Consider the following 26,987-nt stretch of genomic DNA (forward strand, 5'->3'; position numbering starts at 1 on the left):
AATTACTTTTCATCCAAACTTTGCTTTAGTCAATTAACAATTAATCCTACAGGGGGACTGCTATGGGAAACATGGGCAGCTAGCTGTGTTCCTGGAGTTCACTTTGCATTCACTACAATGCATACAGCTGTGTATGTTCAGATTGAAAAAAAAAAATCCTGTCACGAGTGAAAATCATACATATAAATGCATTGTGTGGGAAACCACAATGAATTTTCTCTTTTCTTCTTGAGAAAAATGGAAATGAATTAAACTAAAACTGAAACTGTGAAGGCCATGAACTGTCACTGATGTACTGATGTCATATGATTTCTTGTCCCATGATCCAGTTTCACTTTGATGATCTGGAATCGGCAGCATTAATTGCCACCATTCCTGTAAGTAATAACCCTTCATGTAATGAGATGATTTTGCTGCAGTAATAATCATCTTATCATTGAATTGGCAACTATGATTTCTGCTGTAATAAAAGCGTGTATACATGCTATTATATCATACTGTAAAAGTGGATATATATTCGCCTGACTTACAGGTAGTATGTTTTCGAGCTCGACAGGTTAAGATGAGTTTTGCGTGTTATTAATTCCGCGAAATCAAGACATCAACAGCTGGAACATATTTGCGCGCTAGTTTCTGGTTGCGCGAAATGTGCGCAAAGTTTCGACACCATGAAAATTTTCACTTTTACAGTACAGTGGTAACGTTGCACAATGTCAGAAAAAACACTGACAGAGCTGCAAATTTGAGACAGAAAAATCAAGCCATCTTTTTCAATGTTGCCGTTTTAAGATCTGTTTTAAGTCTGGTAACTGATAGGCCTTTTATAATGCAGCTGCAACCAAATGAATAATTGACAATGCCCAAAACATTGCTCAAATATACAGAAACTTTTTCCATCTACATCTACTTCATGAAATGCAAACAATGAATGACAAAAATTATGACAAGACGACACAGCATTACTGTAATGACTAGGAATTTTAGCATGCATGCATGAAACCTTCGTGAATTTTGCAAGGAGCCAAGATTCGTGAAAGTATTAAAAATGCCCATGAAAGTTTGTGTCTACAGATTGCATTGAATGCCAATGGTGGCAGTGCACAAAAGTTTCATTTGAGAATAAGGCTGTTGGCTCCAATTCACAAAAGCAGCATGTGGCAAATGTTTCTGTGTTTTTTTTCACACAGTTAACCAAACAAGTATGATTTTGGAGCAAAACAAATTTTTGGAGTAAACAATTTCAAATCTTTGAATCACATTTTACAATCATTAAATACTGTATAGGAAGTTTTCCTGAAGGTCTGCACGGCCTGTTCTCATTATACAGTGTACAGTATTATTCATGTCAGGGCTATAATTGTATTTAAAGCTTTTTGCATCAGGTATCCTGCACCAATTACACACAGGTCACTGCGCATAATAAACAGTTACAATGTACAACATTTCCAGGAATAATTACTAGTAATCAAATGGTTTATCATCTCAGCACACTTCAGTGAATACAAGAAACTCTGGTATAGAAACTGAATCATCAGAACTCAGGTCATGAAAATTAGCAGCCTTTCACACTCTGTACGAAATTGTACTCACGAGATCTCTTCACTCTGCGGAAACCAAATGGGAGTGTGTAGTGGTCCAGTTTGTGGTAATTCTTGTAGCTCCGCACGTCCTCGAAGTCGGCAAATAACTTGATTCCATGCTCATAGCGATCGCGAAACCACTTGGAGTATTTTGCTAGGGTCTGTACAGTTTTTGGACAGTGCTGTGGAGTGTAAGACATAAACACAACAAATTACATAAAACAAAAGCTATTAGGACTGTGAAATACAAAAGAAAGTGCAGTTTTCTTGACCCAGGTGTATAATTGGGTACCTGGCAACACTAGGGTAATAATAATGGCAGGGTCCTGTGGTAGAACAGTGACAACACTGAAGAGGCTAAGGGTGGGATTTCACGGAGCACGCGAACGATTTGCGAAGGACGCAAACGACAAAATCCAACATTCGGAAAAGTTTTTCTCCGAATGTTTTCCGACTACGAAGCCGAAAATTATTCTTGCGCAATTTGTGCGAAGTTTCCACGACGTATGTGCGAATGTCGTGTGTATCATTGCTAAAGTACAGCATGTTACGTACACGAAAAACACACGACGGAAATGCGAACAACGAAAAGTTTTCAATAATCATGGGAGAAAATGTACCCAAGAAGAGGTGGAAGCTGTCTTGAGTTGAATTTTTTTCTTTCCTCTATTTCTCCTTTCTTTTTCTCTCATTTCTCTATCGTGTGCTTGCCTACATTTTTTCCCAGGACTTATCTCCACTAGTAAAGCATTTGATCTTTCTTTCTTTTTTTTTGCAGTTCCTCCAACACATAATCTCTATAGATCAAATGAAATTTTACATACTTTAGATTAATTTTAAGTGTATTCTGCGATTTTTTTTTTGTATATCAAACATTTCTTTCTCTTTGCTAGTCTTTAATTCTTTTTTTGTTACTATAGCTGTTAATGATTGTTTGATGTTTAGATGTATGCTACGATTTTTATTTGTAGAAAACGTATAGGTCATACATCCCCCAAACGTGCGCTAAACGTTCACGAGAATGTCTCAAAAGGTACGCGAACAGTTTGCGATTACGTCGTAAAATGATCGGAAAAACTTCACAGATTTCGCGTAACATACGAGAGACATTCTCCAAAGTTTAGGAGTCTGTTTGGGGTTTCACGAACATTTTGCGAACATCGCGCGTGTCTTGCGAAGGTCTTGCGCATATGACGAGGCTTTGAAGACACTTTCGAGAACAATTCACGAGCAAATCACGACCGAGTGTGCGGAAAAGGTTCGCAAAAAATTTCAAACTCTTTTGAAATTCTCGCCGAAGTAAAAACAATATTCGCGAACAATGGACAACGCTAGTGAAAACTCACGTTCGTTTGGCGATCTTTTGCAGACTAAAAACCGAATAATGGATTTTGCCATTCGCGTCCTTCGCAAATCGTTCGCGTGCTCCGTGAAATCCACCCTAACCAAAGAAGACCATATTATTATTATTGTTATTATTATTATTATTGTTATTGTTGTTGATGTTATTATTATTATCATTATTATTATTATTAATATTATCATTATTACACAGCCATGAAGTACACTGTAGGCCTACATTCTTCAATTTCCTGTAAAAAAAATGCTGTAACTACCACATACATTGTACATGTACACACAAGCACACAAAAGATGTTCCTCAGTTGACATCAAGGCCAGATGCCACCCCACCCGCCACAACATTCAAACACAGAAGGCAATCAGCCAGAATACAACATTTATGTCATTTTTTTTTACTGAACTCGTTCCAGTTTCATGTTTTCAATGCACACAACAGCATTCATCAAAATGTTACTTGACAGAAGGACTTTGCATGGTATGGACAATTTTAATTATGCAGTTAAGTATAAAACAATTTCATGGCAACACCATGTGCAGAACATACTTTGTACATCAGGAGAATCTTTTGTTGAGAAATTCAGAGTCCTCGAGAGAACTGTGAAATACTAAGGCTAAAAAAAATATTAAAAAAATAAAAAGATGTTTTGGATGGATTGACTACACTGTACTGTTCAGTTCATTTTGAATGAGCCAGACTGAATGTGTACATCTGTACATGCTCAAATTGCAGTTTTGTTCAAACACATATTTTGTTGTGTATAGGGTGGGTAAAAATATTTTTGTTGAAAACTTTTCCATCTATCTTTAATACCAACAAGGCTATTATCCCCTGACATACCCTTGCAACTTATGCCCAAATTCTACACTGGAGTTCTTCTGTTTTTATGGAACACAAGATGCATAGAACAATATATATCAAAAAGGAAACTATAACAGAAAATTCAACATATTTCCACTTTCTTGCACAATTTAAGAACACTTGACTTGCCTCTTTCAGAAGGCATCGGGAATATTATAACCTTAACATATGTCAGTAACAAGTCAAGGGAATGCGTACTTTTCATCCAAAAAAAGAGAGAGAGAGAGAGAGAGAGAGAGAAATTTTGAAAAAGTCCCTTTATATTTTCTTTATATCGACCTGCATATGTAACATCACAAACTGAAGGAGTCTCCTCACCCAGCAATGACAGCACTGAAACTTCAACAATTCATAACTTTTGAAAGGATTGTCCAATTTTCTCAAACTTTTACTGACATGTTCAACAAATGTTCCTACATTCATTCAATCCATAAAGGTGAAGTGTCCTTCAAAGGTTCCTCTCACATTCATTCTGCTTCTTTTACTAGTTTAAGCAGGGCTGATGTTCAATACTCACAAGTTGTATACTCCAAGCCTCTGCAGCAGTTAAGGAATAACTTCAGACGCACTTTCAGTAAATAGCGACTGAACAGTTTTTCTATCAGTACTTCATCCTTTTCCTTCTCTACTCCCTCACTGTTTGTGTGCCATTTGTATTATTTTTTATATTCTGTACTTTTATTTCAAGGTGTGAAAGTCTTGTACTTTACTTTGGGGCCTGTTCCAATCAAGCTACAGTCTGTAATAGGATATCATCGCTCCCACACAATATGATTACATTAAATGACTTGAAAATGTAATGACGTTGTTTTAATGTGGAAATAATAAAAATTAAATAAAATGTATTTTGTCACAGTGTCTACAACTTGCCTACCAGTAATTCTGAAGGCTGGTAGAATCTGATACCACATGTTATAATTACCCTAACCAATGTTTTTTTTTTTAAATCGTGTGTTTTGTTGCTCTTGGTCTTCTAGTTTTAGTTCTTTCAATACCATTTTACTCTATATGGGTCAGGGATTCCATAGACAGTGAAACTTCAGTGTAGTATCTATTGAGGTTAATAGGACATATACCACTGTAATTCAAAGTTAATACGAGTAATGCTAAATCTTAACAAGAGACCCGCGGGTCTAGCGCTCACCTGAGTATCGCAAGTTCACCTTTCACGCAGTCACTAACCTAAATTATTCACAGCTCTACCAAAATTTGACCAGGCATTCTCAAGTAGAAGATGAAAATGTACAATAAAGGCCCAATTTTTTTTAAGATTCCTTAATTTGGGGGGATTGGGGCCCCCTGGGGCCCTCTGGGTGGGGCATGGTGCCCATTTTGATAAATTGAGATCCTGACCCCCTAGGGATGCTACCTGCCACGTTTGACAAAAATCCATCATGAGGTTTTCAGGAAGAAGATGAAAATGTACAATTCAGGCCCCCATTTGGACCCTTCCAACCACCCCCCCCCCCCTACCCAAGAGGGGCACCCCTGGATCTCCTATGAACAAACTTGAAACTACAGTCATTAATGTACTCACTCATAGTATTATCTCAGCTCTATAACTTCTGATTCTAGAGAAGATTTATAAAGATTCCTTCATTTGGGGGGTTTGGGACCCCTGGGGGCCCCCTGGGTGGGGCATGGTGCCCATTTTAACAAATTGAGATCCTAACCCCCTAGGGATGCTACCTGCCAAGTTTGGTGAAAATGGGTCATGGGGTTCTCAAGAAGACGATAAAAATGTACAATTTAGGCCCCATTAGGACCCCTCCTCACCCCCTCCCCTGGGTCCCAAGGGGGGCACCCCTGATTCTGCCATGAACAAACTTGAAACTACATGCAGTCATCAATGTACTAACTCATAGTATTAACTAAGCACTATCACTTCTGGTTCTAGAGAAGAAGATTTTTGCAGAATCCTTAATTTTGGGGGGCTTGGGCCCCCTGAGGGCCCCCTGGGTGGGGCATGGTGCCCATTTTAACAAATTGAGTTCCTAACCCCCTAGGGATGCTACCTGCCAAGTTTGGTGAAAATGGGTCATGGGGTTCTCAAGAAAAAGATGAAAATGTACAATTTAGGCCCCATTAGAACCCTTCCCCACCCCCCCTCCCCTGGGTCCCAAGGGGGGCACCCCTGATTCTGCCATGAACAAACTTGAAACTACAGTCATCAATGTACTAACTCATAGTATTAACTTAGCTCTATCACTTCTGGTTCTAGAGAAGAAGATTTTTACAGATTCCTTAATTTTGGGGGGTTTGGGCCCCCCTGGGGGCCCCCTGGGTGGGGCATGGTGCCCATTTTAACAAATTGAGTTCCTAACCCCCTAGGGATGCTACCTGCCAAGTTTGATGAAAATCGGTCTTGGGGTTTTCAAGAAGAAGATGAAAATGTAAAAAGTTTACGCACGACGCACGACGGACGACGGACGACGGACGACGGACGACGGACGACGGACGACGCATGACGCACGACGCACGACGGACGCCGGACAAAGGGCGATCGCAATAGCTCACTTGAGCCTTTGGCTCAGGTGAGCTAAAAAAAACTGACAAGGTTGGCTGTCCTTACCAGCAACCTCCACAATTGCAAACGTGCAATATTCCTATCCATACCACTTCCTTTCAGAGGGACCATAAAAATAAAAATAAAATCTAAACAGCCCAGACAGTTGTTTCACTTTGGTTTCACTATTTTACCACCACTGCACTCAATAGGGCAGGGGATTCAATACACCAGCGAGGTATAAAATGTAGATAACTTTGCCACCTTCCGTGGTTACATGCAATTGCTTCTGTACAGTATTCATCAGCAGATGACTGATCCATGTATGGGGCACCCTCTATCTCACATCAGTCTTGCATATATTGTACTTGTAGATTTAACCCAGTGAAGACGAGTCCCGAGTACAATTGTATACTCGGGCAGGTGTCTATGGGAAGTGCGTGTTACAGCAACATCAGTCCGTCCTCAACGGGTTAATGGCCAATGTGAAGATGGACATCACAAGACACCACAAGAGAACTATTAAAACCCCGAAGTTTCCACTGGTTCACAGCCATTGGGGACACTGCACTTTGGGCACACAATAGTGCTGTTCTCATTGAAAAAAAAAAAATGAAATTTGGGTTGCGATCATGGTCGCATCTTTTTGATTCATTGTTCTCACTGTATAAAACAACAACAAAATTTGAGTCATGATTATTTGCAAAGAGCTGATCCAAGCATACAGTACATGTACAGTGTACATGAATAATGGATGTGTCCTACATGTACAAGTATGTACACTTGTACATTGCAATGTCAATTCAATAACCATGGCATGCCACAGCTGGGAAAAACAGCAAGGAGCAACACATGCCGTGCACTGTGTGATATGAAATTTCAAAATTTTTTGCAGTCACCCTTCTCATTGCAGAACTTCACATAGCTACATTGTACAAACTGTATGATTTGTAAAAAATTGCACAAAGAAGTGCGATTTGGATCGCAACCAAGATCTTGCGAAATAATGCATAATGTGCTACTTTGTTATTTTGGAACAGTGTAATAATTTCGAAATTTGGGTCGCAATTCTGATCAGGACCTGAAAGAGTGCATAATTTTGAATGCATTGAGAATGGTAATAATGTGTGCCTTGCACTTTTATGTTCAGAATGTGCAATGTCAAGACCTTTTCCAAATACCACATGCTACAATTTCTACCTGTACACTACCTTGAAGGCTGCACAAGTCAAAGCCTCCCCTTAAAAGTACACACACTTTTGGCCATAACAACATTTTCTGAACATGTATGTACCTTTATTCCACATTCATCAATCAAATTCATAAATCCATTCTGAAATTACCACCAATGGCCATTTGCCAGCTTTACAACTCTGTGACAACCTGAAATTTTACTGGGACAACCTGAAATTTTACTGGGTCAAACTTTCTTTTCTTCCTTGATCAGTACAATGTGCATGCTACTGCTGCTACACCCAAGCAAAGTGAAAGAATAAACAATTATGCACACACACACATAAAAGAATACCTACAGAGGAAAGCAAATACCATCAATAATTCACTTGTTAAAGAGATTGCCATGCACAAAGTATTTAACATTGTCCTGTAAAATTTGGTATAGATGATACTTGAACTCTGGACTGGGAATAAAAATACTGTTTGCCTTTCTACTACCAATCATTCCTCATCTTTCTCTTCCTTAAAAAGTGTCTGTCAGACAAAATTTGCTATTGTCCGCTTGTACAAGGTTGTGCAATAGGCAGTGTAATAATGCTACTGCCGAAACAAGTCACACATCACAGCACAAATCATGCAAGCATGCCGAGTAGTAGAAGGACTTCCAGTCGCTCAGCATTGTATGAAGAGTTTGATCGCAAAAATGTAACTCTATTCTTGTTAATTTCAGATACTTGTGCTAGAAGCTGCTTTAAAAGCAAAGGAAATCATAAGAAAATATGGGATATTTCTAGTCATAGCTTCAAGAATATTCCTTGTTAGGTATCTAGTGAGGTACCACTGAATACATTGTAGGTTTAGTTTTGCTCTATCTGACAATGGACTTTTGATACTTTGAAATATTAATACCTGTGCTTGATTCCATTTTTCGATCAAACTCTTCTTATTCTTTTCACAAATAAAAGTCTTACTCTTCCAGAAAAATATGTTCAGTCGGTGGAGTTCTAGTCTTCAACATAGAGAAAATGACATCAACGAAACAACAAGAAATGCTCAAAGCAAAACTGCATCATATCAAAACTATTTTCAGCATACACAAACATGTGTAACACAGCCAGCCCAGTGAAGTATTGCTTGTTCATAGGCTGGTTGAACTGACCTTTCATTCTTTTTTTTCTCTTGCTCTCAGCCAAACTGGTGGCAATGTGTTTTCCTACTGTTCTTGAGCACACAATTCATCATTTAAAAACAAATATACACCACAAACGAAATGCCTAAAGAAGGGGCATATCCACACTATTATACTAGTGTACAGTTGTATGTAAAAAGTACTGTATATTATGACTGATCACTTTGCTTTATAGGAGCTAGATCTGCCCTTTGAATAGACTTGATGGTACAGCTTTCTTGATGGTATATTCAGTGTTGAGCCAAAGTCCATTTTGACGTATTTTACATGACTGTGAATAGCATCCTGAGAGAATACTATAGTACAACTGTATGTATAGGAGGAAAAGAGCTTTTGATAAAACTCTAATTATGTGTGAACCAAGATCAGAAATTTGAATGAAAAAAAAGAAAAGCCATATCTTCATTCATTTAATGTCCACATGAATCTGGCATAAAGATTGTTTTACATTTGAAAATCATCTCTGCCCCATAATTTTAACATGTATTTTTTTTCTTCAAATAATGAGGTTGCCACAGTAACAACTCATTAGACACTCATAATACCAACTTGTTCTAAGTGTAAACATCTTCAAGGAATTACATCAGCCTACATCTATACTTCTGTAACAATTTCCACACTCAGCAAAAAAAGAAAGTAAACACTTTTTTGAGGTCATATTTTTCATAAAAGATTTTTATGAAAACCAATGTTTTATATACCATTAAAGGTAATTTAATTGGCTATAAAGCTAATAGGCTAATTAAAAAGAAAACTTTATGCATGAGTGAGCACATTTGTTTTTGTCCTCCAAAGCACAAAATTGAAAATAGCAAAAATTGACATGTTCTCTTTCATTTGTAAATGCCCTTAACGATAACATTGCCAACACAAGACCAGTTTAAACACAAATGGAGACCAGAATGAAATAGGGAAGACAAGTTTTTGTTCTTTTTATCTCTTTATAACCTCTAAGAAAAACAAAGTGGGAAACTAAAGGGAAAAACTAAGAATTTTCTGTCAAGTCAAACTTCAAATGTTATAGGGAATAATTTACAAGCATAACATGACCAAATGAGCAGAATTTCTTTATTTCTTTTGATCTAGTGATTTAAAATCCATTTGACAATTTTAAGAACCAAACATTATTTACGATTTCTAAATTTGAAAAAAGCTCAAATTTCAACCATTTTTGTTAACTATTACTTCTTTTTATGTTATTTTATTTGAATTCAGATTTGACATAAGATGCTTTATTTTCCACCATTATTTTTAGCCTTCATTAGTCTTTTGGGCTTTAAAGATACAAATGTATCATAGATATCAAAGGTTTATTTCATGTTTAATTCATGTTTCTTTTTGTGTGAAATTTGTTGTTTATTCTTATTGTTCTATGGAAGAGCACACACGCACGAATGACAACTTGTTCAGTTTTGCAATTTTTACTTTTGTGCCCTGGAAGAGAAAAACAATGGTGTTCACTCATGCGTAAAGTTTCCCTTTTTGTTGACCTACATTTGTACCAGGTTGATAGCCAATTAAATTACCTTCAATATGGTATATTAACATTAGCTTTCAGCCAAATATTCTATGAGAAATCTAAACTTGAAAAAGCGTTTACTTTCTTTTTTTGCTGAGTGTATTACTACACTGTACCTGTATACAATAAATTCAATAAGATGTGATTATCATTGGCAACAATTGGTCAACACACACTGTGTTCAAATTAATCATTCTTGCACCAGGTGGTTTTGTTGTTGTTGGCTGTTTGTTTGTTGTCTGTTTGTTTTTGTTAATCCCTTACTATTGATATTGAACACAATGTGCAAGCCTTGTTCAAAACACAGTGCCCCATACTTTTTAATCAGGAGGGGTTGGGAGACAAGCTTTCCTCCCAATTTTTTCCTTATTAATCGGTGGCTGGTATAAATTTGCCAGTGCATATTACCCTTCATGGCAGCCAGCATGTAGGCATTACACTTTATAAAAACCATGCACAGATATTTATCCCATTAACATCCATGGCAACAAGTACACACATGTGCTACAACAACCAGAAACAAAACGGCATTAAAAAACAACACAGCAGTCTCACACGTTTGGGCAAATGCCTTACAGGGACAAATGCCTTACAGGGACAAATGTCCATTCATTTTTTTTTCCACTTGTAAAGTAATCTTCTTCAGATTTCACAATACACAGATGATACTTCTGTTGAAGTGCAATATTATTAAAATCAGGGAGGTGCATGTAGCAATGACGTCATTTAATGGGTATTAAAGTGGTTGTACTTTCAATGAGACATGTATCGTATGATACATCTATTTTAATTCTTTTGTGTGCACAAATAAATGTATGTAGAAGGAAAATTGTCAGTTTGAGTTGTTGATATCATCCCCTCAAGTAATTTGTACATAACATGGTTGTAACCACTGGATGAAATGTTGAACTTTAACAATATCATGTAACTTTAACCTCCACAATCCATTTAACAGATTGCAAATGCCCCATTCACAGAGGCAACATGAACTTTGAATTGAACATGGAGTTCCTTGTTTGGGTTGCAGATTTTTTTTTTTTTTCTGATTGCTGGATCTAATTCAAGTATGTATGAACTCATATACAGTGGCAAAACATTTCAGATAACTACAGTTCTTGTTTCACTCTCATATCTCAGCATCTTATTGTAAATTTCTTGCTGACGTTGGAAAAAAAAAAATCATGAATTCAACCTGTTCCATGTCATCTTCCCCAATATCATACCCAAAGAAATTTGAGGGCATTTATAAATTTATGTATTCATAACATGACAAGATGATACTTCTTGCAGTCGACTGGTCATTTTTTCATCAGTATTTTGTCAATGTTGGCTGTTGCTCACTGAAAATGTTGATTTGGGGTCATGAGACACTTCTCATTTTGGCGCACACAATCATGAGGATTATATGTACACAAGTAACTGCTTTACAATACTTTCATTAACATCTCGCAACTGTTTCAGGGATTCTGCACAAGGAATAGGGCATATGTACTACAAACATAAATAAATAAATGAATATCAAAATAAATAAATAAGCAATTGAACCTTGAAGTGCAGAGGGCAAGGAAATTCCCACTGGTTTTCCTGTCAGTGTTGAGTGTTGATAGGTAATAAAAGCAAGGGCTGTCTCAAATTATTATTTTTTTATTGCAACTAAATGACAAACTGCCCTTCACCGACATCAATAAACACAGACTATTAAGTGTTTTAATAGTAACCATGGTTGTCTCATGGGCATATACACTGTATACACAGTTTGAAGTCAAATCTCCCGATTACTAGACAGGCATCATATCCACTAGACTATGAAGCTACTTGAATTTAAATAATCGGTGTTTATATATGTACATTGATGAACCTTGGGCAATTTGTCAATCAGTTGCAACAAGGGCTGTATTCTGAAAATTTATGTAGTTATGTAAAAACCTTCTGCCTCTAAAAGCATCTAAAGGGCTTTTTACACTTGTGTTTCTTAACCCCAGACTTTCTCTGACCCAGGACTATCGTTAGTCCCGTACCAATTTTTTCAGCTTTTTACACTCGCCAATTAGTCCCGTACTATCTCTTGTCCGGGGCTAAGGAGAAAACTGACCTTTTTACACTCGTATTTCTTAGCCCCGGACTTTCCAAACCACATGAATTTCATAATTACGCTGTGCCCTTATAAAAATCTTAGGTTGCGGCAAGCTTGCAGCAAGCTTGCGGTAAGCTTGCGGTAAGCTTGCGGCAACCTTAATTAGCTTGTATTAAAGAGTGCAAGCTTGCGCATGCTTATTGCCATCTTACTGCAAGCATGATACAAACTTGGCATCCCCTGGTAAGCTTGCTGCAAGCTTGCGGTAAGCTTGCGGTAAGCTTGCAGCAACTTACCATTAGCTTGTGGACGATTGCAAGGTCGAAGATATGATTGCAAAAATAATCGCAAGCTTGCAGATTGTGTCGCAAGCTTGCAGATAAGTTTGCAAGACCATATGAAAGCTGTGCAAGCTTATGACAAGCTTGCGGTGAGACAACTAACAGCTCTGCAAGCTGGCCGTAAGCTTGCAAGTAATGCAGAAATCTCCGCAAGCTTACCACAAGCTTGCAGGCCATTATCAGAATTTCTGTGAGCTTGTCGCAAGCTTGCAGGTTGTTAAAGAAAACTCCTCAAGCTTACTTAAGCTTGTGAACTGTGATCAAAATCTTTGCATGCTTGCTGCAAGCTTGCGGGTTAGAACTTCGCAAGCATGCAAAATGCAGTCAAAATCTTCGTGAGCTTGTCCCAAGCTACAGCTTGTGGGTAAATTGTTAGAGCAAATTCTGCAACCTTACCGCAAGCTTACTGCAACTGTATGGCCACAATCAAAATCTTTGCAAGCTTGTCGCAAGCTTGTCGCAAGCTTGTCGCAAGCTTATAGGTTAATTGATAGAGAAAATTGCCTGGTGCCCTCTCAGTTACAAAAAAGAAAGTTACTTTGTTCACTCTGAAATTCAAAATGGCGGTTTGACTGTTTCTGTGTGCAGCTTAGATTTAAGGACAATAATTCTGTTAAAGGTATGAAATTGATTAATACTATTATAACTACAGTATATACCAAAATAAACTTTGCGTTAAATTTACGTGTAACGCAAGCGCCGATCGGTACTGCGTTAATCTTTCTGCGTTACAAAATTAACGATCACCGTGCGTGAATGATCGTTACAGATCGTTACTGTGCGTTACAGATCGTTACTGTGCGTTAATTTTTAGATCTTGCGTTAGCGGACTTGTCATGTGGACTGGCAAGAAATCTCGGAAATTGCGAGACTCGGAGATGCCTCGGTTAAGTAACTGTCGTTCGTAATGTTTACTACGGACAATTTCCTGCCGGCGGAAGGCATTTAAATAGCGATATCAAATACCGAAAAGATTTTGTAGTTGAGCAGAACTCCCCTGGCAATGTCGTATTGTCATGGTCGTCAAATTTGTACTCATGGGCGCAGTCAATGGAATCGGGCAAGCAAAAATTTCGAAGCCACATTTTTCCCCACAGCCAACATATTCCATCGAACATTGAACCCATGTAATCACGCATACGCAAGCCTAAAACTAACGCCGACTGTCTAACGTTAGCGATGTCACGATTTCAACGACGGTCAGACACTTACTCAATTCAGGAAGGTGCAAAAGTCCATTTATATTCCAATACACAACGTGTGTCTCGCCGAATAACTGGTGGTAGTGTGTGGTGACAAAGCCGAGTATTTCGGCAGTAAAAGTAGCTGCAGCAGAAGAAAATGTCTACCACTTTCTGCTCGCATTATTACACTGCCAGCAGGTGAGTCAAGTGGTGACTTGATAGGCACGCTTCACATGAAAGTTTACCCAGAAACATGAAAAATCCCACGATGCCAAGGTGCCAGAGTGGGGAATGGGGAGGGGTGGAGAGAGAGAGATACCAATCAACAGAAGAAACCGCGCGTACTGGCGCATTCTCGGAGGTCATGAACAGTCTGGGGTCTTGGAGATGAACAGAGAAGGAATGTTTAATTAAAGATAGCTCAAGTCGAAGACCCAGGATTACAAACGCTGATTCTTTTTTTTTTCTCCTTTCATTTATCATGCCTTCACGTTTAGAAATGGTTGCACTCCTTTAAAAAAAAAAAAAAAAAAAAACTCTCCTGCGATCTTTAAAACGTCAAACTTACCATGAAAGTGTTACTACGTGTAATACAATAGTTAATACTATACCTATTGCTTTAATCATACAATAATGGATCTGTATAACACAAATTTGACTACCAATGACAATAAAAGATACTTGTATTTGTTTTGTGCGGAGATTTTTTTTTGTCTTTATCCTGACTAGTTCCTATGAAATTTCTAATGTTTTTACGGCAGCACCAACAGCCTAAAATAAATTACTGAGAGATTTATAGATTATGAAATTTTTGGCAACCATCCATTTGAACGTCAGGCATGAAAAGCTCCTGATATTCAGCAAAAACAACTCAACAGATCAGAGACAAAGTTCCTTCAAATTTTTGAGAAGTAGCACGCAGATTTGCTGGGCGTGGTAGGGTCCATGCTTTGAGATCGTCACAATCGTGTTGTCACCAGGGAGGTGGAGTGTCTCTCTTCCACCTCCCTGTTGTCACGGAGTATCGGGAAGTTCTCACAAACTCCAGGATCACCCCTCCCTGCCAACTCCATGTTGATCCCTGAGGCGGGAAGAGTCTCTTCCCACCTCCCTGTTGCTCCCCAACGTGCATTGTGAATGCGTGGCGTTTCTTGTCACCGTCAGTACCCGAGGCTGCTTTGTATTTGTCTTGGAATATTGATTCTTCTTGTCATAACATGAGTGTAGTAATCGTTTTGCATGGCTATGTAAAAAATTGTGATACAACGTGTACTCAACTCGTCTTTGTGATTTTTTCTTCAGTCCAAAAGGAAGACAAAATAGTATCATGACGTTTGCAATTGTTCGAAAGGTCTGCTTTTGATAACTCACAGACTACTCAGTAATCACCCTTGTTTTCCCGCTCCCAGGCCCTCCAATTTTATTGAGCAATCCACACGCGCGCGCAAATTCCTTTGCCATGTGGTTTTGCCAGCCAGCTGTCGGAATGTGCTTTGAAGTTACATTTTAGCCTGGCCTGGCTGGCATGAATGGGTGTCGAGTTTCAATCAATACCTACTGTTGTTTTATTCTTGTATTTGAACATGTCGTTTCACCTGACAACACACGGAGATCGGGAAGGTGTAGGGCCAGGGAAGAGGTTTTTGTTGTGTGTTGCAACCTAATCCGGGCAATTAACCCCAGAGGGCAATTACCCCCCCCCCCCTCCCCCGCTAAATACTGGTTAATGGTAAGGTTAGAGTAAAGATTAGGGTTAGGTTTAGGGTGAGGAGTTTGGGTTATGGTTAGGATTAGGGCCAGGGGAAGGGTCCGGGGTAATTGCCCAGGAAGAAAAGAGGGACGCGCTTTTGTTCTTGGTCAAATCGATTTCCTAGGTGATGCTGTGGAGCTAGAAAGGAACAAAAAAAGCAATTATGATGTCTGGCGTACTTCCGGGACGTCTTATTTTTCTTGCACTCTGAAATGTCCTATTGTTTGGCGTTACCAATGTCGTTAATTGTTATATAGTTACCCTCTTTCGCATTATAAACTTAAAGTCCATAGAACATTCATACGCATTAAGATCACACTCGAAAAGCTATACTGGTGTATAGTTTGAACACAGCAAAATGAAATAACGAATATCCCGCAGATTTACCAAAATTATGCGTCATGTGGGTCCATTCATTTTCTTTTCTTTTTTTTTTTCATTTGTCTCCTTGTCGATGTGGGGGGTATAGATTCAGGATATACTTTTCCTTTTCCCCTTTCGGCCCGGTGCGATTACTCCTGGTGCTGACATTCTTTCTGCTCGTCTTCCGATTATACTGTTGTTGTAAATAAATGCGCATGGAGCCCCAGCTGTATCGCAAAAAAAAAAAAAAAAAAAAGTCTATCTAAAGTTGACCTTCAAGTACATGTACTTAAGTAAAATCTGAATCAATTAGCCATGGTACGGGTTTGCGGTTTCAATCCCCTCGAAGCCCGATATTTGCCTTTAAGCAAGACACTTTATCCACAAAAGGCCAGGGCTCCACACTAACTTTTATTTCGGTGGCCCGATCGGGCCACCAAAATGATTGATTTTTATTTTTTGGTGGCCCGAAAAGAAAAACAAACAAGCAAAACTATCGGTCCTACTAAACATAGAAAAATAAATATCAAGTATTACTGAAGTGATACAGGTACCCACGTCTAAAATAAGGAGAAAATTTAATCATCTTATACCGTTATTCTGAGTTCTAAGATTTCGCAAATAGGCTTATAGATTATTATAAAAGTTGATGCCTATTAAATTTGTCAAAATTTACGTTTGAAATGAGAAAGTGGGAGCATTTGCAGACATTGTAAACATCTGACATTTGTTTTAGCATCGTAAAGAGCCAAAAAATTACCGTTATTTATTTCTGGTGGAAATTCAAGCAATCATTCAACATTTACAAGTATTTTAACACCTTCCGGAATGTAAAACCAAGCAACCGACATTCATTCTATCATCTTACGGACCTGAATATCATCCTTATTCATTTCCGAACGTGAAAGCAAACATCCGCTCTTTATTTTATCATCTAACTGAGCCGATTGATACCGTTTATAATTTCCAAATGTACAAGCAACAATCTGTTACTTATTTTAGCATCGTACGGAGCAGAATATTACCGTTATTCATCTCCAAATTCAAAAGCAAACACCCGACATTTACTTTATGATCGAAGGAGCCGAATGTTATTGCAGTCCACTTCCGAAAGTGAAATGAATCATCTGACATATTTCAGCATCGTACGGAGCCGAATGTTATACTGTTTTTCATATTCAAACGTCATCCGACATTACATTTACCATCAAACGCAACTGAATGTTATTGTTATTCATTTCGAAATGTTAAATTTATAGCAAATGTCTGATATTTATTTTAGCATCTTAATTATGGAGCAGAATGTTACTGCTTGTCACTTCCGAACGTTCAAGCAATCATCTGACATTTATTTTGGCATCTTCCGAAGCCGAATGTTATTGAGCACTATTTACTTTCGAACGTAAAAGCGAACATTCGGCATTTCATCGTCGTACGGAGCTGAATATCACTGTTATTCATTTCCGAACGTCAAAGGGATCATTCGACATATATTTTAGTATCTTCCAGAGCTGAATGTTATTGCCATTATTACTTTTGAACGTGAAAGCGAAGATCCAGCAATTATTTCATCATCGTACTGAGTTGAATACTATTGTTATTCATTTCCGAACGCCAAAGCAAACATTCAACATTTATTTTAGCATCTTCCGGAGCTGATTGCTATTGCTATTTACTTTCGAACATAAAAGTAAACATCAGACATTTATTTATCATCGGACGGAGTTGAATACTATTGTTATTCATTTCCGAACGTCAAAGCAAACATTAACTTCACCATCAAACGCATTTAAATGTTACTGTTATTCATTTCGAAATTTAAAAGCAAACATCCGACAGTTATTTAGCATCGTATGGAGCAAAATATTACTGTTATTCACTTCCGAGCGTAAAAACAGTCATCTGACATTTATTTCAGCATCTTCTGGAGCCGAATGGTATTGCTATTCACTTTCGAAAGTAAAAGCAAACATCCAACATTTATCTCGTCGTTGTACGAAGTTTATTATTATTGTTATTCATTTCCGAACGCCAAAGGGATAATTCGACATTTACTTTAGCATATTCCAGAGCTAAATATTATTATTATTTACTTTCGAACGTAAAGTAAACTTCCGGCATTTATTTTATCATCGTATACGGAGTTGAAATTCATTATCATTTATATCCGACCGTCAAAGCAAACATTTGACATTTATTTCAGCATCTTCCGGAGCCGTATTTTATCCCTATTCATTTCCGAACGCAAAATCATATATCTGACATTAATTTCAGCACCGTACGGAGCTGAATCTTACCATTATTCATTTCCAAAATTAAGAGCAAACATCTGACATTTAATCTAGCAGCTTTTTACAGGCCTCGAAATAGGATTTTGGAGGGGCAAGGCCATTTAGAAAAGGGCACTTTTTCCAAGAGGCCAGGGCACTTAAAGGACAAGTTCACCTTCATATACATGTGGATTGAGTGAAGGCAACAATGTTAGTAGAACACATCAGTGAAAGTTTGGTGAAAATCCGATAATCCGTTCAAAAGTTATGAATTTTTAAGATATCTGTGCAATCACTGCTGGAGGAGAAGACTACTACAGTGTATGATGTCACATGCGTACAACGATATAAGGAAAATACAAAGAGAATTTCACAAAAGTTGACTTTTTGAATGAAGTGTACATTTCTTCGACTTGTTACTGACTTATGTTAGGGGTAATATTATTCCCCCTGACTTCTGAAAGAGAGAAGTCGAGTGTTAGTCTATTATGTGAGAAAAGTGAGAATATCTTGAATTTTCTTTATACTTTCTTTGTATAGTTGTACTCATATGACATCACAAGCTATAGTAGTCTTCTCATCCAGCCGTGACTGAGCAGATACTTCAAAAATTCATAACCTTTGAACGGATTGTCCGATTTTCCTCAAACTCTCATTGATGTGTGCTACTAATATTGCTGCATTCACTCAACCCACATGTCTGTGAAGGTGAACTTGTCCTTTAAGTCAGTCAGAGGGGCACCAAGGCCACATTGGAAAGGGCATGTTTGGTGTTTACGAAAAAAGAAAGAAGAAAAACAAACCGAGAAAAACAAACACACACACACACACACACACACACACAAAGTGCAACACACAACAAAAACCTCTTCCCTACAGCTGTAACACATTCCCGATCTCCGCGTTTCTATCAGGTAAAACAACATTTTTTAAAACAGGAATAAAACAACAGTAGGTATTGATTGAAACTCGACACCCTTTCAGGCCAGCCAGGCCAGGCTGCCATGAAACTTCAAAGCACATTCCGACAGCTGGCTGGCAAAACCACAAGGCAAAGGAATTTGCGTGCGCGTGTAGATTGCTATGATTAGTCTGTGACAGACAGTTCATGACCTCCAAGAATGCGCCCAGTACGCGCGGTTTCTTCTGTTGATTGGTCTCTCTCTCTCCACCCCTCCCCATTCCCCAGTCTGGCACCCTTGGCATCGTGGGATTTTTCTTTTTTCTTGGTGAACTTGGAGTTCACTCTACTCTATATCTGAATATGCGCTGCCTAGCTCAGCTAGCTATACTAGTACATACTCGCGGCCGCTGCGCTGCGGAGGCAGTTTTGGGACGGTAAAAGCCGGTCGGGCGTACATGTACATACACGTCGTCTCGTATCTCGGAAAGATACTTTGAGTTTGGATCAGATACATCGGGACGCGAGTGAACTGAAGGTATGATATTTGAGATCAGGAAAGTTGTTCAAGCTTATTAAAGAGACTTTGAGAAAGGGCATATCATACGTCATAAATAATAACTTTCATTCTAAAAGGGCACCACGGCCCCAAGAAAAAGGGCACATTTTTTTTTTTGGCCGTAACTTTGATCAAAAAACAAAAGGCATTGCGGCCAACGAGAGGGGCACCGACGGCCATGGCCGTCGGTGGCCGTCGGTTAATTCGAGGCCTGAGCTTACGAAGCCGATAGTTACCGCTGTTCATTTTCAAAACTGAAGGCAAACATCCGGCTTTTTTTGGTGGCCCGGCGTGCGTTTTTGGTGACGCCGGTCGCAAATAAACCATTCGCGAAATCGTGATTCGATTCGCGAAAAGACTCCGCTAAATCGCTACACTCGGCAGGGACTACGTCGTCCTTTCACCAGGTCTCGTTACAAAACCAAAATCTCGTGTGAGTTCTTGCGTTACCTATCGTTAATTTTAACGAAACATCGTTAATTTGCGTGAGGGATCGTTACTCATCGTTACTCATCGTTACTACAAACGTTAATTTTCCCGATCGTTACTTTGCGTTACTAACGATTCAGGTGAAACCGCTTGCGTTAATGAAACGTTAATGTTGATTAACGCAAAGTTTCTTTTGGTATATACTGTAACTGCATGCATTAACATGCTGAATAACTTCACCATATTTTCATTCCCCATAAACCTCAATAATCTACACATTTTAACAAAGTAATCATAGTAACTTCCCCTAAATGTGCAATACAGTCCCACCCATTGTAATTTGTGTGTGTATTAACAGGTATTTTTATTGTTACATATAACTCAATACCGGTACATTCTGCATACCTCTTTTTTTTTTAATAGTAAAATAAATGAATGTATAACAGATTTGAGTGTATTATTTATACTTCATCCTTTTTTTTTTATGTTTCACTTTTGTGCAAATTTCAATTAAATTTCCTAATTGTATTGTTGTAAGCCGGGTTAATGATGACGCTGACAGTCTCCATTTGACGTTGCATAGATTTATTTGAACAAATCGAACAGTCTCAGTCTGCCGATACATGTATAAACTCCGCATTATCCTCATACAGCTACATGTCGAATACAGATACAGGCCTATTAACTATTCAACATAGCAGAGCTCGTAGAGAATATATTTGTATGTCCATTCTCTCTCAAGTGAAAGTGAAGAATCAAGAATCAATCAAATCTGCGTCATCATATTCACATGAAAAATAAAAGCTGCGTTGTGCCCATGCCAACCACACGCACACTGCGCCATGGCATGGACACAACGCGCCTCAACGCATTGACGCAACAATAACAGACCGCATATTTCCATTTACCACAAACTTCCCCGCGATTATATAACACAACCATGGGTTATATAATCCCAATTACATCATATCATTTTCATATCATTATACATAATAATACATAACAAAAAATTCCCCGCTCTTCATGTCAAATCATTACGCTTTACAGCAATTCCATATAAGAGCGGATTAACAGCACATATACAAAAATATACTTCAGGAAAGCGTGTTCCCCGCTTTTCCGGTCAAATATACAAACGTCGAAATACTAAAAGATTGAACTTTATACATGAAATCTGCCAAGAGCCGAAACTCTTGAATCTTCCAAATTTACAGTAAATCATACAAACTCATATTTGATACATGGCATGAATTTTCCAGCGCCAAGAGAATAACACATCAATATGTTACAATTTTCTTCAGTTCCGTTTCGATAGAACTCAGCCGTCTCACATTGTGTACAGAATATCTGGGAAAACAAGACGCAATATATAGACAAGTCTCTTAATACACATGCCAAATGCATACAACAACACAACGACTTCCCCGCGATTATATCATACGACCCGTATGATAATAATCGATTTTCTAAAAGTAATGTACTTCTCAATGAATCAATATAACACATATCACGAAATTCACAGTTGAAACAAAGTGAAGTCACAGAATGTTAGAATTCACAACTAACAAAAATAAGCTTCTCCGCTTTGATATACGGTAACTTCCCCGCTTTATGTGTCGTATCGTCAGTCAGCGATTTGCTCATTTACAAAACTTCACACAAATTAAGGGATCATTCAAAGCATGAATTCTCGACTAACTATATCTCATTATCAAACGTTCCTGACTCACTGAACAACCACTAATATTGTCAGAATGCCATGTTGTTCAGCTGCCAACAAAACAATTAAAACAGTGGCTATTATATAGTTCCTTCGTTTTTCCACGTAATAGTGATTTAAAATACTTTCATATCACTATTCCAATATCTCATTAAAAACTTCTTATCAATCACATATCAATTAAAACAACCATATCTTGATAATCATTTCTCGCATTGATATTGCATCTCTCAATGCGCATAGTTCCTAAATCCATTGCTACTTGAGATGGTACACAAGTTTCAGCTGCAGTCATGAACGTATACACTGTAAGCGAATCAACTCACAACAAATTCCATGAACGGACAGCGGGTTTCTAACCTGCAGCGACCAACCCCAAATCCGGTCTCCAATTTGACTCCCAGGGCCCCCATACCGTTCCCTGAACATGACATCCATGCTTCCACATGTTACAGTTGGGTATGCATGCCTCCCTTGTTGTTACATTATCGACAACAATGTCACCATGAGAAATATTCTCCCCTTTTGGAATTGACCTCTCCTTTGGCGCTACGTTAGTTCTTTGTGGCTGCACCTTTGCATGCTTTTGGACATCCTGACCTTCAAGTGATAATTCGGGACCCCTCTCGGTACCCTCTCCCACAGGTTTTGCAATTAGAAGCACCCCAGCATCTAAATCCTTTGCATCAACCTGTTCATCACATGACTCACGTCCATGTCCCCCAGCATCAATTTCTGCACCACCCTCATCTACATCAACGCAACTCAGAATCTGCGATCCCCCATCCAAAAGAGTAGATATGACATCCTCCTTCTCCTGTCCAGCTGTATCTGACATGTCTGAGGAAAGATCTAGCTGCTGAGCAACCGGGTCAGTGAACACTCCTTGTGTTCCAGTATCAGCACTCCCAGTTTTCAGCCCATCTCCCTCAAGCATACAGTCTTCACGGAGAACTAACAATGCTTCTCTCCTAAGCACTTCAAATCGGTCTCCCCTATTTCTCATGTGCAAACGCCTTAACAAAATTCGTTCTCTCTCATCCCGTGTTCCACTGACAAACTGATTTGACAGAGCTTCATCCCTAAGCTGCCTCAGAGCCGCAGCTTCCTTCTCATCGTCTGCAGCATCTACCAATTTGGCATAAAGACGCATGAGAGCCCTACTGAAGTCTGCCAAGTCTTCATTATCACGTTGAACACGTTTATAGAACAAACACCGCAAATAGTGAGAATTCTCTCGACTAAAACACAGACGGAGAGCTTTTACAATCTCTGTGAAACTCCTCCGCTTCGCGTCAGACAGACAATATATTATCTCCTCTCTTGCTGGCCCTGTGAGGTTGCTCACCAAAACCCAAGCCTTCTCCTCATCACTGAAATGGAAAGGTTCAATAATAAAATTGAATCCTTCCATCCAGTTAGAAAAAGGTGTTTCAGTACCATCTTCACAATACCCACTAAACTTTTCAATCTGAGCATGGCCTAGAGCGAGATTTACACACAAATCTATTGCCTGTCGATATGATGACGAAGAGCAATTATCACTTTGCACATCCTTATAAACAAACTGTTCACACATGACTAATTACGCAGTTAAACTGACCAATTAAGACACGTCATTTTCAAACATGAAACGTAATGCCCAAATGGCATCATAGGTCAAAATCTGCCTGAAGTCCATTCGGTTTAAACGAAAGTTATCAAATACCGTCTTATTCAGTGCGTGAGATGCCATCAGCTCCAACTGTCACATTAAATCCTGATCGATGTCCTGCTGCTCCTGTGGTACACTCGCGCTGATAGACATAGATCTACGGCAAACTCTCGATGCACCATTTGCTCCAGTCTTCAATCTGCTACCGACGAGCCTGATCATCTTGAAGTTGCCTCACAGAGTAGCGTTGCTCTACCAGGGCTGATCAACGTACACCATCAAGATCACTCCTGCATACTCCTGTCCGCTATCAAAGTGTCGTCAAAACAGCAGGTCTCCTCGGAGCGAAACGTGGATCGTTCTTCCGTCATACTCGAGGCTGTTATTCGTCGATCAGGGTTCTTCAACTGGATGAACGTCAGAACGTCGCAATCCGCCAGGCTGTCATCATCCCACTCCTGACACCATTTGTTGTAAGCCGGGTTAATGATGACGCTGACAGTCTCCATTTGACGTTGCATAGATTTATTTGAACAAATCGAACAGTCTCAGTCTGCCGATACATGTATAAACTCCGCATTATCCTCATACAGCTACATGTCGAATACAGATACAGGCCTATTAACTATTCAACATAGCAGAGCTCGTAGAGAATATATTTGTATGTCCATTCTCTCTCAAGTGAAAGTGAAGAATCAAGAATCAATCAAATCTGCGTCATCATATTCACATGAAAAATAAAAGCTGCGTTGTGCCCATGCCAACCACACGCACACTGCGCCATGGCATGGACACAACGCGCCTCAACGCATTGACGCAACAATAACAGACCGCATATTTCCATTTACCACAGTATCCCCCGAACAGAGTTCGGAGGATACTATGGATTTGGCCTCGTTGCACCGCTGCGTCCGCTGCATCCGCGTCCGCCACAGAGATTTTCTTGTGAGAGCGCTCTACTGGCTGCAGTTCTTCGTAGATCATCTTCAAATTTGGCATGAAGGTGTTGGTACAACGAAGATGTCTGTTGTTTCTGGTGATGGCGCCCTCGCTTGTTCTGTCTTTATACATGAAAATAAGGTCAATTTAACAGGGTCTGCTTGTGTGTGCAACGTACGCTGGCCTTGTTTCTTGACCGATTTTTTTTTTTCAAATTTGGTAGGCCTATGTATTAATGTATCATAGTCAAATCTATACACCTACGTGTATACCTATTGATAATGCTGCCCTCACTCTTCCACCTTTTACAGGGTCAAAGGTCACCCTGATCATGTCAAAATTTGCAAATGTGCTTATATATGCAATAACTTGATTGTTACTCAACGGATTTTATTCAGACTTGCTAAGGAGGTGTATGGGTGGTCATTCTACATGAAGGACACAACAGTTTGTGGTGATGGCGCCCTCAGTGTTCCGACTTGGATGCCATGTCACATTTCTTGTGTGTGCTCTATCAGCCACATTTCTTATTAGATTTTCTTCAAATTTGGCAAAAAGGCGCATCATAGTGAAATCAAGGTGCCTATTGTTTTTGGTGGTGGTGCCCTCGCTTGTTCCGTCTTTATACATGAAAAGGTAAATTCAACAGGGTCTGCTTGTGTGTGTGATGCTGGCCTTGTTTCTCGACCGATTTTTTTCAAATTTGGTATGTAAAGGTATCATAGTCAAATCTATACACCTATACCTACAGTGTATTGATAACGCTGCCCTCACTGTTCTAGCTTTTACAGGTTCAAAGGTCACCCTGACCATGTCAAAATTTGCAAAAATGCTTAAATATTTATGCAATGACTTGATCTTTACTCACTGGATTTTACTCAGACTTGCTATTTTAAAGGAGGTGCGGGTGGTCAATCTACATTGTACATGAAGGACACATAACAGTTTGTGGTGACAGCGCCTTCAGTGTTCCGACTTGGAGGCCATGTCACATATCTTGTATATGCTCTATTCGTAAGCTATTTAGAAGCGACATTTCTTGTCAGATTTTATTCAGGCTGGCTATGGAGGTTTTGTGGGGGGTTATTCTAGGTACCGGTAACAAAAGTTTTCATTGACAGCGTCCTCATTGTTCCAACTTTTAAGGATATGTCATATTTCTTGTATGTGCTGTATGGTACTACATGTAACCTCAATTCTTATGGGATTTAATTATTCAGACTTGCTAAGGATCGGTAAACGAATGATCATTGTACATGTACATGTAGGACACAACAGCTTGTGGTGGTGGTGCCCTCAGTGCTCCAACTTAGATGCCAGTCACATTTCTTGGCATGCTCTATCAGCCACATTTCTTGTTGAATTTTGTTCAAACTTGCTATTGAGGTTTATGGGGAGTTATTCTAGGTAACAAAAATGTTCATTGCCAGTGCTCTCATTGTTCAAACTTTTATAGGATGACATGTTATATTCCTTGTATGTGCTATATACCAGCCTCATTTCTCGTCAGATTTTATTGTATCCTGCGACAGTTGCCATATTATACAACATTCTGGCCTAAAGTAATCCAGATGGGGAATGGGAGATTGGTTCAGGGGATACAATGTATGTGCAGAGTTGTTCGCAAAAACCGATAAGTCCATATTTACCAAATGGAGATATTTGCGATTAAAGGTCAAGAAAAATAAAGAGAATAATAAGGACATGTTTGCTTCTTTTGACCGTAACTTCAAAAATGTACCTTTATATGTAAGGACCAATATATCATTTTAAGGGTATAATTTGTACTTTATAACAGAAACCGTACTTCAAAATCTTCAAAAATGGACTTATCGGTTTTTGCGAACAAACTCTTCAAGTGCTCAAACGGGTCTCCTGTGCGAGCGCTCTATAGTAATCAAATTTCTTAATTTCTTTAAAAAACTAAGCTTGCAAAGGCTTGCGACAAGCTTAGCAGCAAGCATTCCGCGAACTGGTGGCATAGCACACAAGGTTGCAAACTCCCTGCAAGCTTGCAGGTCAGCTAGCCCTGCAAGGTTGCCAGAAGTCAATACACAAGGCTGCAAATTTGCAGGTCAGCTACCAGTAGCCCTGCAAGGTTGCGGCAAGCTAATATGCAAGGTTTCAAACTTTGTGCCAGCTTGCAGGTCAGCTAGCCCTGGAAGGTTGCAGCAAGCTAGCATGTTAGGTTGCGGCTGCTCATTTGAATATTTGGGACCCTGCAAGCTTGCCGCAAGCTTGCCACAGACTGGCCCGCAAGCTTGCAGCGAGCTAGCCAGCAAGCTTGCGGCAAGCTAAAAACTTTGTGCAAGCTTGCAGGTATGTGAGCTAGCCCTGCAAGGTTGCAGCAAGCTAGTATGCAAATTTGCAGCAGCTCATTTAAATATTTGGAACCCTGCAAGCTTGCTGCAAGCTTGCTGCAAGCCTGCCACAGGCTGGCCCGCAAGCTTGCAGTGAGCTGGCCGGCAAGCTTGCGGCAAGCTAAAAACTTTGTGCAAGCTTGCAGGTATGTGAGCTAGCCCTGCAAGGTTGCAGCAAGCTAGTATGCAAATTTTCGGCAGCTCATTTAAATATTTGGAACCCTGCAAGCTTGCTGCAAGCTTGCCACAAGC

The 26,987-nt window shown here is 39.2% G+C and overlaps 1 protein-coding gene across 1 annotated transcript in view; it reads right to left on the minus strand.

The window, feature by feature from the left end:
* The window catches only part of LOC139716583 (alpha-N-acetylgalactosaminide alpha-2,6-sialyltransferase 2-like), a 101,233-nt gene that overhangs the window by 59,430 nt on the left and 14,816 nt on the right, over positions 1–26,987 (minus strand). The window contains exon 3 of the mRNA XM_071628110.1: positions 1,591–1,762. Within this exon, the coding sequence (XP_071484211.1) occupies positions 1,591–1,762 (172 nt within the window). The remainder of the gene's footprint in view (positions 1–1,590; positions 1,763–26,987) is intronic.

Source organism: Diadema antillarum, unplaced genomic scaffold (assembly GCF_040938485.1).
Source record: "Diadema antillarum isolate AM-2024a unplaced genomic scaffold, OU_Dant_1.0 scf00000067, whole genome shotgun sequence".
In the NCBI taxonomy this organism is placed as follows: Eukaryota; Metazoa; Echinodermata; class Echinoidea; order Diadematoida; family Diadematidae; genus Diadema; species Diadema antillarum.